General features: G+C 41.9%; 1 protein-coding gene and 5 non-coding genes across 6 annotated transcripts; 5 read left to right on the forward strand and 1 right to left on the reverse strand.

Moving 5' to 3' along the window:
- Positions 1-155: 155 nt before the first annotated feature.
- On the reverse strand, positions 156-5,703 carry LOC124002740 (zinc finger protein 239-like). Its single transcript, XM_046310453.1, has 4 exons — positions 4,963-5,703; positions 4,684-4,781; positions 4,371-4,548; positions 156-1,390 (listed from the first exon to the last, which is right to left on the reverse strand). Exons 1-4 carry the CDS (start codon positions 5,456-5,458, stop codon positions 825-827), a joined length of 1,338 nt encoding a protein of 445 aa, XP_046166409.1. The 5' UTR covers positions 5,459-5,703; the 3' UTR covers positions 156-824.
- Positions 5,704-8,453: 2,750 nt separating this feature from the next.
- On the forward strand, positions 8,454-8,560 carry LOC124004495. Its single transcript, XR_006833478.1, has one exon. It is a non-coding gene; the product is annotated as a U6 spliceosomal RNA (small nuclear RNA).
- An 891-nt stretch (positions 8,561-9,451) lies between these two features.
- Positions 9,452-9,558, forward strand: LOC124004414. The gene has a single exon (XR_006833400.1). It is a non-coding gene; the product is annotated as a U6 spliceosomal RNA (small nuclear RNA).
- A 903-nt stretch (positions 9,559-10,461) lies between these two features.
- Positions 10,462-10,568, forward strand: LOC124004438. Its single transcript, XR_006833423.1, has one exon. It is a non-coding gene; the product is annotated as a U6 spliceosomal RNA (small nuclear RNA).
- An 847-nt stretch (positions 10,569-11,415) lies between these two features.
- Positions 11,416-11,522, forward strand: LOC124004437. Its single transcript, XR_006833422.1, has one exon. It is a non-coding gene; the product is annotated as a U6 spliceosomal RNA (small nuclear RNA).
- A 903-nt stretch (positions 11,523-12,425) lies between these two features.
- Positions 12,426-12,532, forward strand: LOC124004496. The gene has a single exon (XR_006833479.1). It is a non-coding gene; the product is annotated as a U6 spliceosomal RNA (small nuclear RNA).
- The last annotated feature ends 40 nt before the right edge of the window (positions 12,533-12,572 follow it).

Below are 12,572 nucleotides of genomic sequence, written 5' to 3' on the forward strand. Positions count from 1 at the left end.
CTCATATGTATATACTGTACTCGATACCATCTACTGTATGCTGCTCTGTACCATCACTCATTCATATATCCTTATGTACATGTTCCTTATCCCCTTACACTGTGTATAAGACAGTAGTTTTGGAATTGTTAGTTAGATTACTTGTTGGTTATCACTGCATTGTCGGAACTAGAAGCACAAGCATTTCGCTACACTCGCATTAACATCTGCTAACCATGTGTATGTGACAAATAAAATTTGATTTGATTTGATTTAGAGAAATAACATCATAATTCCTCCCATGGGAGTTAACATTACAACACCAACTGGGCTAATCACATACTAGTAATAGGAGAACTGGTGAAGTAATGGCCTGCATTGATCTTTTGAGCCAAAATAACAAAATAAAAAAAAATGTATTTTGTGTGTGCTTGATCTTGTGTATTCTGAACTATGTAACTCCTATCTTCTGATAACTTCAACATAATCTCCCAGATGTCTTCTTCTGATCATTCCTCAATCTCCCAGATGTCTTCTTTCCAAAATATACCAAGTTTTAGCATGTCAGAATAATGTAATTACATATGAAATGGCAGTTACTTTTGTATGTCTATTTAGGCGGAAACCTACATTTTGACTTCATGTGTGTCTCATAAGTTTCTAAATACCCTTTCCGGGTATAACTCTTCCCACACTGCAAGCATTGGAATGGCTTCTCTCATGTGTATTCTCTTATGCGCATTCAGATCCCATTCCACACTGAGAGCATTGGAAAGGTCTCTCTACAGAGTGTTTGCTTTTTTATGTCCCCTAATGATAAATACTTATTTTCACAATGGGAGTAGTTATAGGGCTTGTCTCTTGTGTGTGTGTATATATATCTTATGTGATTTAAGGGACCCCAACCTTGTAAAACTTTTTCCACATTGGGAGCAGTGGTAAGGCTTCACCCCGGTGTGTGTTCTCTCATGCTCGTTCAGTTGCCCTGACCAGCTAAAACTACTTTTACAATGGGAACAGTGGTAAGGCTTTTCCCCTGTGTGTATTCTTTCATGAGATTTCAGGTCCCCTGAACGGGAAAATGTCTTTCCACACTGAGAGCATTGGAATGGTTTTTCCCCTGTGTGTATTCTCTTATGCTCGTTCAGATGTGTTGACTGGATAAATCTCTTTCCACACTGGAAGCAGTGGTAAGGCTTGTCTCCTGTGTGTATTCTCTTATGTATTTCAAGGCTCCCTAACCGTGTAAAACTCTTCCCACACTGAGAGCAGTGATAAGGCTTCTTCCCTGCATGTGTTCTCTTGTGGTTTTTCAGGCTCCATAATCGGGTATAACTCTTTCCACACTGGGAACAGTGGTGTCGTCTCGCTGGTTCAGACGTCTCTGGTTCCTCCGAGTCGGGTCTCTCTTCTGCCAAATACAAACAGAGTGGTTAAAACAGGGAGACCTGAATGAAATCTCAGCATTCATTTGTCATTTTAGTCATTTATCAGACCCTCTTATCCAGAGAGACTTACAGTCAAGTGCTCTTAGCATGTGATGCATGTGCTCCATTGTCTCTTAGCATGTGACGCATGTGCTCCATTGTCTCTTAGCATGTGATGTATGTGCTCCATTGTCTCTTAGCATGTGATGTCCATTGTCTCTTAGCATGTGATGCATGTGCTCCATTGTCTCTTAGCATGTGATGCATGTGCTCCATTGTCTCTTAGCATGTGATGCATGTGCTCCATTGTTCACATGACCCATGTATTTTACACTGTGTGGCTTTAAGAGAATAGTATGGTCACTATCCAGAGCAACTTGTTAGTGCATCCATCTTAAGGTAGCTTGGTGAGACAACGACAACAGTGACAGTAAATACAGTTTCCCTCAATTAAGTGATAATTTATAATCACCTGGCCTGTGTCCCATAATAGAACCAGGCTAATAATGACTAGCAATCTTTTAAATGAACATCCCCCTGTGTTCTTATATTGATTTAGATTTATTTACCGTAACAAGCAAAGAAAAGAGATACCATGACAACAAAACGAAAACGTGAGGAGGACTGATTTTCCCCCATTTTTTATCTCTCTCAAAATCACACTTTTCAATAGAAAAACATAATTGAATGTTCTAATTCCATAACAATGCTTAAACCACATCAGGGGAAATCTGGGAAAACCTGAATGTGTAGTTACCCTTTAATTCAGGTGGCACCAGCCAGACAGCCTTGTTTGTCCAGCAGTGTTTCTGTAGCGCAGTTGTGACGGGGAATTTTCAAAACAAAATGGCCAATGCATTGATGCAAATAATCACGATTCTGCCAGGTAGGCAGAGTATACTTTTTAATTGTCTTTCCGTCTACCTGAAGACATTAGCATCGCTAACGGCTACCTGAAGACATAAGCATCGCTAACGGCTACCCGAAGACATAAGCATCGCTAACGGCTACATGAAGACATAAGCATCGCTAACGGCTACATGAAGACATAAACATCGCTAACGGCTACATGAAGACATAAGCATCGCTAACGGCTACATGAAGACATAAGCATCGCTAACGGCTACCCGAAGACATAAGCATCGCTAACGGCTACACGAAGACATAAGCATCGCTAACGGCTACCTGAAGACATAAGCATCGCTAACGGCTACCCGAAGACATAAGCATCGCTAACGGCTACCTGAAGACATAAGCATCGCTAACGGCTACCCGAAGACATAAGCATCGCTAACGGCTACATGAAGACATAAGCATCGCTAACGGCTACACGAAGACATAAGCATCGCTAACGGCTACCCGAAGACATAAGCATCGCTAACGGCTACCCGAAGACATAAGCATCGCTAACGGCTACCCGAAGACATAAGCATCGCTAACGGCTACCAGAAGACATAAGCATCGCTAACGGCTACCCGAAGACATAAGCATCGCTAACGGCTACCCGAAGACATAAGCATCGCTAACGGCTACCTGAAGACATAAGCATCGCTAACGGCTACCTGAAGACATAAGCATCGCTAACGGCTACCTGAAGACATAAGCATCGCTAACGGCTACACGAAGACATAAGCATCGCTAACGGCTACCTGAAGACATAAGCATCGCTAACGGCTACCCGAAGACATAAGCATCACTAACGGCTACCCGAAGACATAAGCATCGCTAACGGCTACCCGAAGACATAAGCATCGCTAATGGCTACCCGAAGACATAAGCATCGCTAACGGCTACCCGAAGACATAAGCATCGCTAACGGCTACCTGAAGACATAAGCATCGCTAACGGCTACCCGAAGACATAAGCATCGCTAATGTCTGTCCATGTGGTAGTAGTCAGTCTGTCCATGTGGTAGTAGTCAGTCTGTCCATGAGGTAGTAGTCAGTCTGTCTGTCCATGTGGTAGTAGTCAGTCTGTTCATGAGGTAGTAGTCAGTCTGTCCATGTGGTAGTAGTCAGTCTGTCCATGTGATAGTAGTCAGTCTGTTCATGTGGTAGTAGTGGTAGTAGTCAGTCTGTCCATGTGGTAGTAGTGATAGTAGTCAGTCTGTCCATGTGGTAGTGGTCAGTCTGTCCATGTGGTAGTAGTCAGTCTGTCCATGTGGTAGTAGTCAGTCTGTCCATGTGGTAGTAGTCAGTCTGTCCATGTGATAGTAGTCAGTCTGTTCATGTGGTAGTAGTGGTAGTAGTCAGTCTGTCCATGTGGTAGTAGTGTCTGTCTGTCCATGTGGTAGTATCAGTCTGTCCATGTGGTAGTCAGTCTGTCCATGTGGTAGTAGTCAGTCTGTCCATGTGGTAGTAGTCAGTCTGTCCATGTGATAGTAGTCAGTCTGTCCATGTGGTAGTGGTCAGTCTGTCCATGTGGTAGTAGTCAGTCTGTCCATGTGGTAGTAGTCAGTCTGTCCATGTGGTAGTAGTCAGTCTGTCCATGTGGTAGTAGTCAGTCTGTCCATGAGGTAGTAGTCAGTCTGTCTGTCCATGTGGTAGTAGTCAGTCTGTCCATGTGGTAGTAGTCAGTCTGTCCATGTGGTAGTAGTCAGTCTGTCCATGTGGTAGTAGTCATAGAAATGTTGAAGACTTATTTAGTGAGTCACAAGGCATAATGTGTCAGGGGCTTCTAACGGTCACGGAATACAAAAAAAACAAAAAACACCAACGCCACCCGGATGAGATAAAATACATTTTCTCCCACTTCGAGCATAATGACTCAGATGCCGTGGGGAACCCCTGAGGACAAACAACCGGTCCCTCAACGTCAGCCAAACAGCACTACATCACAGTGATTGAGGTGTCACTACAGACCCGGGTTCGATCCCAGAATTAACAGAACTCTGCTGGTTGTCCTGGTAACAGATACCAGTGGGCAGATCTATTTTATTTGTTCAAACTAAACTACAGCACTTACTCTGATGAGTCAAATCTGATCCTTTCTTCTCTTCTCCTCCTCTCACAGTTCCACTCAGCCCTGTTGTTTTCCTGCAGTCCACCAGCAGCACAGACAACCTCTTCATACCCAGCAGTAAGATGCTACCGGGAGAGGCACAACACGGGGACTCCGGGAGGGAGGAAGGGCTAGCGTTGTCCTGGTAACCATAAAGAGGGGAGACAGACACATATCATTATGGATGCTGATGTCACTGTTGACATAAAGTGCTTAACAGAAACCCAGCACAGACCCAGAGAGAGCAAACTATATGCTAGGCCAGACCAAGCTGTACCATCTGGTGTTCTGATCTGGAGAGACTCTTCTCTTCCTCATCAGCATCAGGATGTTGTTGAGGCTCCCCAGAGGATCCACAATAGTCATGTCTCTCCCCTGTGTGAATGAGAACATCAAACAGATTGTAAACTTATGATCTTCTATTGCAATCATAGAGTCTTACAAGAGGCATGAATATGTCTAAACAGGGACTAAAATGACCACTTTCATCATGATTTTTAAAATATATTATAGTTCAACAACTGCATAGTGTGTCCCTGTTGAAGACAGTACTCACTGTTGTTAATCGGATCCTCTATGTCCTCCTCTTTCACTCCCAAAACGTCTTCCTCCTCCACCTTTATTGAGATAGCATCCTCTTCCTCTCTAAAAGGTTCTTCCTCTTTCCCCCCTATAACATCCTCCTCTTCCACTCTGGCTGCCTCTATCCCCTCTTTCACTACTAAAGATTCTTTATATTTTTTCACGGTAACATCCTCCTCTTCTTCTTTCAATGTGATAGTCTCCCCTTCCTCCTTTTTCATTCTGAAAGCGTCTTCCTCTTCCTTTTCCACTGTGACAGCCTCTATCCTCTCTTCCACTCCAAAATGTTCTTCCTCTTCTTTCCCTATAACAGCCTCCTCTTCATCCTTTTTCATTCTGAAAGGTTCTTCCTCTCCGTTCACTGTAATATCCTCTTCTTCTTTCACGACAATGTTCAGCGCCAGAGCTTCTTTCTCCGTCCAGTAGATATCTTCTTCTTTAGCAGGGGATGAGTAGTTTAGTGAGCTCATGGTCAGTGATGTTAGTTAGCATTAGCGAATAGCCTAGTGCTAGGCTCAGTATCAATCTTTAACAAGTTTGCAAATTGAACAAGCAAATTAGGTTAAAGTTAACCAGTAGATACGTCAAGATAATAATTGTGTTTAAAAGGTTAGCTAATGTACATAACCGTGGTCTAAAGCGTCAATATTTCGGTTTTAAGTTAGATAGTTAGACAGTTTTCTGTTGGCTAGCAAGCGAGGTGGTTGAAAGAGAAGCCGTGTTGTTGTTCCTGAAGAAGCGTCCCGTCCAGTCCATTATACGTCACACAAGAAGAGTCAACTGAAAGACGCTCGTCGCCATCTGCTGGCTGGAGTGGGTAACGCAGTTTGGAAACAAAAGTTACAACACTTTCTGTATTGGAAAGAACGTCATAATTATTTAACAATAAGCTGATATATTTTCTCTTACGTCTTACAAATAATAAGTTTCTGTACACAGACGTAGAAGCTTAATATGAATATGTAGATGATTAATAAATACTTCTACGAATAGGTAGCGTGTTAATACACATTTGTGTTAATACTCTGTTCATTTTTTCACATTCGTTTTTATTAGATGTGACCATACTTTTCCCTTAAAGCCACGCTCTATAAGATACAAATCATCCTGTAAACAACAGAACAAATGCATCACATGCAAATAGCACTTGATTTTTAGAGGGGTGTATTATGACATCATATAGAACCACCCAGACATTCCAAATATCACTTGATTATCAGAAGGGTGTATTATGATGTCAGAACTACTTGTCCTGCTGGACACAATAGAGCAAATGCATCACATGCAAATAGCACTTGATTATCTGTAGTGCTTTACACTGAGTCTACAAAACATTAAGAACACCTGCTCCTTCCATGACGTAGACTGACCAGGTGAAAGCTATGATCCCTTATTGATGTCACTAGTTAAATCCAGTGGCGGTCACTGCCGTTGAAGATGAGGCTGGACAATTTGTTTTCATGAGCATGGCCTTATTTCTATTATAGCATATTGGATGACTGTAATTCATAATACAGTCACCCTGTTCAATGTAACAGTGATAGGTTTAGGCTGCTACATGATACTAACATTTCCCCTATAACCATCATGAGGTTGCTACAACCTGGCCTATGAATGAAAGTTTAGAATGTAGGTGCACACTGATCGAGAGAAACATTTGAGGTGACAGACAGTGACACATTCAATACTGCCTTGCACACTCTCGCCTGCATCTAGCTGAAATAGAGATATCACTGGACAAATTCAGGTATGTTAATCCCCGTTTTGTTTAGTTTAAGAAACGTTTGTTCACAGAATCTGCAGAACGAATTCACCCCTGATCATGCATAAACACAGTTTGCTTTCATAACAGCCACGTTGTATTCCTTCTCTCCTCCTCTCACCTTTTCCCTTCGCTTCTGGACTTCAATGCACAACACATCAGCTGTATGTGACCAGGAGAAAAAAACCTTTCCAAGCGAAACCATATCTTGACTGAAACACACAACTTACATTATTGGCACCATATTAGCCAAAGTAACATCATAGTCAACAGAGCTAATAGAACTAACTCGTTAGTAAACAAATCATGCAGTACCGTTACAGTGAACAGTCAGTAAGCAGTTTAGCATTTACATTGGCGGACCCCGGTGGCAATACATTAGTAAAACCAAAAGCTTACCTTGACTAGGAAGAGTTTCAGTGTTGTGTTGGATAGTCATAGCCAGCTAGCTAACATAACATCCCTCTGTTTGAGCAGGGTGTTTCAGTAGGCTAAACTAGATAGCTGCATTTTCTAGCTAAGTAAGAGAAAATGAAAGTGGAAAATAATTGACGAAATCTCTCTCTCGCTTCTCCTTTGTTTTGTTCAAAACTGTTCAACTATTGTTTTTCTCTCTCTTTGAGTCAATTACTCACCATATGTTATGCACTGCAGTACTAGCTAGCTGTAGCGTATGCTTTCAGTACTAGATTCCTTCTCTGATCCTTTCATTGGTTGGACATCATGTCAGTTCATGCTGCAAGAGCTCTGATAGGTTGGAGGACGTCCTCCGGAAGTTGTCATAATTACTGTGTAAGTCTATGGAAGGCCTTGAGAACCATGAGCCTCCTAGGTTTTGTATTGAAGTCAATGTACCCAGAGGAGGATGCAAAATAGTATGTTTTAATCAATTATTTGGTATTGTGATTATATTTAGTATAGTTTTATCTAAAATGAACAACTTGTAAATATTCAACCATTTTTATTTTTCTGAAAATAACTGAGGACGATGGTTCTCCCCTTCCTCCTCTGAGGAGCCTCCACTGCACCCAAAGGACATCCAGCCAACTTGACACAATTGTGGGAAGCATTGGAGTCAACATGGGCGCTTTTTGACACCTTGTAGTCCAGTCCATGCCCCAACGAATTGAGTCTGTTCTGAGGGAAAAAGGAATGATCAAGGAATGACGCAGATAAACAGACAACCTGAATTTGAAAAATATCATTTAATTAAAGACATTAACTTTGAAACTGACATACTCCATATTTAGTTCAAATCAAATGTTATTTGTCACATGCGCTGAATACAACAGGTGTAGATCTTAACGTGAAATGCTTACTGACAAGCCCTTAACCAACAACGTAGATAAGAAAAATAAGTGTTAAGAAAATGTTTCCTAAATAAACTAAAGAAAAAAAAAGCAACACAATAAAATAAAAATAACGAGGCAAATGAGTACAGAGTCAATGTGGAGGCAATATACAGGGGGTACCAGTACAGAGTCAATGTGGAGGCTAAATACTACATTTTAGTCTAAGATCAATCTTTAAAAAATCTAAAGTCAATTCTATTTCAAGTTCTACATCTCCAAATAAAGTTTAAACATCACAGCAATATTCTAGGGGTGGTTTTTGAGGGTCTGACCTCTGTTTGACCCCAACCATGACCAGAACCTTCAGAGGGCTTGTGATCTATATATGAGGGCCTCTCATAGCTTTGTATTGTGCTCGCTTTGGCAGCACATATACTAAAATTGGATCGATACAGAGAAGATTAGCATGGCCCCTGCGAAAGGATGACACGCAAATCCGTGAAGCGCTCCTTATTTTCCTCACACGTTGAGAAATTGGAACCAAACAGAGAAGATTGGGCGGTAGTGACCTGGGAAGAATAAATGGTCCATTCCCCTCAGTCTAGTCTAAGGAGGAGGGGAAATGCTGGATGAGAGAAGCTCAGTCTACAGTAGAATGACAGGAACATTTGTGAAGCCTTCCTTATTTTGAAATGGGGAGTGAGACAAGGTTGCAGCCTGAGACCAACTTTATTCAACATGTAGACAAATAATTGGCGAGTTAGGCACGGTTGCAGTCAGAGTTCAACTTTATTCAAAGTTTAGAAATGAATTGGGGAGTGAGACAAGGTTGCACTCTGAGTCCAACTTTATTCAATATCTACAAATGAATTGGAGAGAGACTTGGGTTCAATTTTAGTCCAGTTGTATTAAACATAACAAACTTGAATGTCACAACATTTTAAACAGACATCAAACTCTCTCTCTCTCTCTCTCTCTCTCTCTCTCTCTCTCTCTCTCTCTCTCTCTCTCTCTCTCTCTCTCTCTCTCTACTAATTGGGGAGTTAGTTATAAGTATCATTGGCCAGGCCATGTTGCAGAAAACGGGGAAGGGTGGGAAGTTGTCGGGGCAGGGGAACAAAGACTTGGGGAGGAGCAACTAAAAGCAGCAGGTGAGGGAGGGGTTACAGACCAAGAGTCCTGAATCATAAAAGGCTTTGTTTTTAAACTACATTTTAGTCTAAGATCAATCTTTAAAAAATCTAAAGTCAATTCTATTTCAAGTTCTACATCTCCAAATAAAGTTTAAACATCACAGCAATATTCTAGGGGTGGTTTTTGAGGGTCTGACCTCTGTTTGACCCCAACCCTGACCAGAACCTTCAGAGGGCGTGTGATCTATATATGAGGGCCTCTCATAGCTTTGTATTGTGCTCGCTTTGGCAGCACATATACTAAAATTGGATCGATACAGAGAAGATTAGCATGGCCCCTGCGAAAGGATGACACGCAAATCCGTGAAGCGCTCCTTATTTTCCTCACACGTTGAGAAATTGGAACCAAACAGAGAAGATTGGGCGGTAGTGACCCGGGAGAATAAATGGTCCATTCCCCTCAGTCTAGTCTAAGGAGGAGGGGAAATGCTGGATGAGAGAAGCTCAGTCTACAGTAGAATGACAGGAACATTTGTGAAGCCTTCCTTATTTTGAAATGGGGAGTGAGACAAGGTTGCAGCCTGAGACCAACTTTATTCAACATGTAGACAAATAATTGGCGAGTTAGGCACGGTTGCAGTCAGAGTTCAACTTTATTCAAAGTTTAGAAATGAATTGGGGAGTGAGACAAGGTTGCACTCTGAGTCCAACTTTATTCAATATCTACAAATGAATTGGAGAGAGACTTGGGTTCAATTTTAGTCCAGTTGTATTAAACATAACAAACTTGAATGTCACAACATTTTAAACAGACATCAAACTCTCTCTCTCTCTCTCTCTCTCTCTCTCTCTCTCTCTCTCTCTCTCTCTCTCTCTCTCTCTCTCTCTCTCTCTCTCTCTCTCTCTACTAATTGGGGAGTTAGTTATAAGTATCATTGGCCAGGCCATGTTGCAGAAAACGGGGGAAGGGTGGGAAGTTGTCGGGGCAGGGGAACAAAGACTTGGGGAGGAGCAACTAAAAGCAGCAGGTGAGGGAGGGGTTACAGACCAAGAGTCCTGAATCATAAAAGGCTTTGTTTTTAAACTACATTTTAGTCTAAGATCAATCTTTAAAAAATCTAAAGTCAATTCTATTTCAAGTTCTACATCTCCAAATAAAGTTTAAACATCACAGCAATATTCTAGGGGTGGTTTTTGAGGGTCTGACCTCTGTTTGACCCCAACCATGACCAGAACCTTCAGAGGGCGTGTGATCTATATATGAGGGCCTCTCATAGCTTTGTATTGTGCTCGCTTTGGCAGCACATATACTAAAATTGGATTGATACAGAGAAGATTAGCATGGCCCCTGCGAAAGGATGACACGCAAATCCGTGAAGCGCTCCTTTATTTTCCTCACACGTTGAGAAATTGGAACCAAACAGAGAAGATTGGGCGGTAGTGACCCGGGGAGAATAAATGGTCCATTCCCCTCAGTCTAGTCTAAGGAGGAGGGGAAATGCTGGATGAGAGAAGCTCAGTCTACAGTAGAATGACAGGAACATTTGTGAAGCCTTCCTTATTTTGAAATGGGGAGTGAGACAAGGTTGCAGCCTGAGACCAACTTTATTCAACATGTAGACAAATAATTGGCGAGTTAGGCACGGTTGCAGTCAGAGTTCAACTTTATTCAAAGTTTAGAAATGAATTGGGGAGTGAGACAAGGTTGCACTCTGAGTCCAACTTTATTCAATATCTACAAATGAATTGGAGAGAGACTTGGGTTCAATTTTAGTCCAGTTGTATTAAACATAACAAACTTGAATGTCACAACATTTTAAACAGACATCAAACTCTCTCTCTCTCTCTCTCTCTCTCTCTACTAATTGGGGAGTTAGTTATAAGTATCATTGTCCAGGCCATGTTGCAGAAAACGGGGGAAGGGTGGGAAGTTGTCGGGGCAGGGGAACAAAGACTTGGGGAGGAGCAACTAAAAGCAGCAGGTGAGGGAGGGGTTACAGACCAAGAGTCCTGAATCATAAAAGGCTTTGTTTTTAAACTACATTTTAGTCTAAGATCAATCTTTAAAAAATCTAAAGTCAATTCTATTTCAAGTTCTACATCTCCAAATAAAGTTTAAACATCACAGCAATATTCTAGGGGTGGTTTTTGAGGGTCTGACCTCTGTTTGACCCCAACCATGACCAGAACCTTCAGAGGGCGTGTGATCTATATATGAGGGCCTCTCATAGCTTTGTATTGTGCTCGCTTTGGCAGCACATATACTAAAATTGGATCGATACAGAGAAGATTAGCATGGCCCCTGCGAAAGGATGACACGCAAATCCGTGAAGCGCTCCTTTATTTTCCTCACACGTTGAGAAATTGGAACCAAACAGAGAAGATTGGGCGGTAGTGACCCGGGGAGAATAAATGGTCCATTCCCCTCAGTCTAGTCTAAGGAGGAGGGGAAATGCTGGATGAGAGAAGCTCAGTCTACAGTAGAATGACAGGAACATTTGTGAAGCCTTCCTTATTTTGAAATGGGGAGTGAGACAAGGTTGCAGCCTGAGACCAACTTTATTCAACATGTAGACAAATAATTGGCGAGTTAGGCACGGTTGCAGTCAGAGTTCAACTTTATTCAAAGTTTAGAAATGAATTGGGGAGTGAGACAAGGTTGCACTCTGAGTCCAACTTTATTCAATATCTACAAATGAATTGGAGAGAGACTTGGGTTCAATTTTAGTCCAGTTGTATTAAACATAACAAACTTGAATGTCACAACATTTTAAACAGACATCAAACTCTCTCTCTCTCTCTCTCTCTCTCTCTCTCTCTCTCTCTCTCTCTCTCTCTCTCTCTCTCTCTCTCTCTCTCTCTCTCTCTCTACTAATTGGGGAGTTAGTTATAAGTATCATTGGCCAGGCCATGTTGCAGAAAACGGGGGAAGGGTGGGAAGTTGTCGGGGCAGGGGAACAAAGACTTGGGGAGGAGCAACTAAAAGCAGCAGGTGAGGGAGGGGTTACAGACCAAGAGTCCTGAATCATAAAAGGCTTTGTTTTTAAACTACATTTTAGTCTAAGATCAATCTTTAAAAAATCTAAAGTCAATTCTATTTCAAGTTCTACATCTCCAAATAAAGTTTAAACATCACAGCAATATTCTAGGGGTGGTTTTTGAGGGTCTGACCTCTGTTTGACCCCAACCATGACCAGAACCTTCAGAGGGCGTGTGATCTATATATGAGGGCCTCTCATAGCTTTGTATTGTGCTCGCTTTGGCAGCACATATACTAAAATTGGATCGATACAGAGAAGATTAGCATGGCCCCTGCGAAAGGATGACACGCAAATCCGTGAAGCGCTCCTTATTTTCCTCACACGTTGAGAAATTGGAACCAAACAGAGAAGATTGG

The sequence above is a fragment of the Oncorhynchus gorbuscha genome, linkage group LG18 (assembly GCF_021184085.1).
Source record: "Oncorhynchus gorbuscha isolate QuinsamMale2020 ecotype Even-year linkage group LG18, OgorEven_v1.0, whole genome shotgun sequence".
Lineage (NCBI taxonomy): Eukaryota > Metazoa > Chordata > Actinopteri > Salmoniformes > Salmonidae > Oncorhynchus > Oncorhynchus gorbuscha.

What these genes read in the sequence shown, in the direction of transcription:
- LOC124002740 (XM_046310453.1), bottom strand. Translation starts at nt 5,458, where the DNA reads ATGAGCTCACTAAACTACTCATCCCCTGCTAAAGAAGAAGATATCTAC. An exon ending in AGAGGATCCGATTAACAACA is followed by an intron (nt 4,782 to 4,962) that starts GTGAGTACTGTC and finishes TCATTCACACAG; the next exon opens with GGGAGAGACATGACTATTGT. An exon ending in CCAGATCAGAACACCAGATG is followed by an intron (nt 4,549 to 4,683) that starts GTACAGCTTGGT and finishes TATGGTTACCAG; the next exon opens with GACAACGCTAGCCCTTCCTC.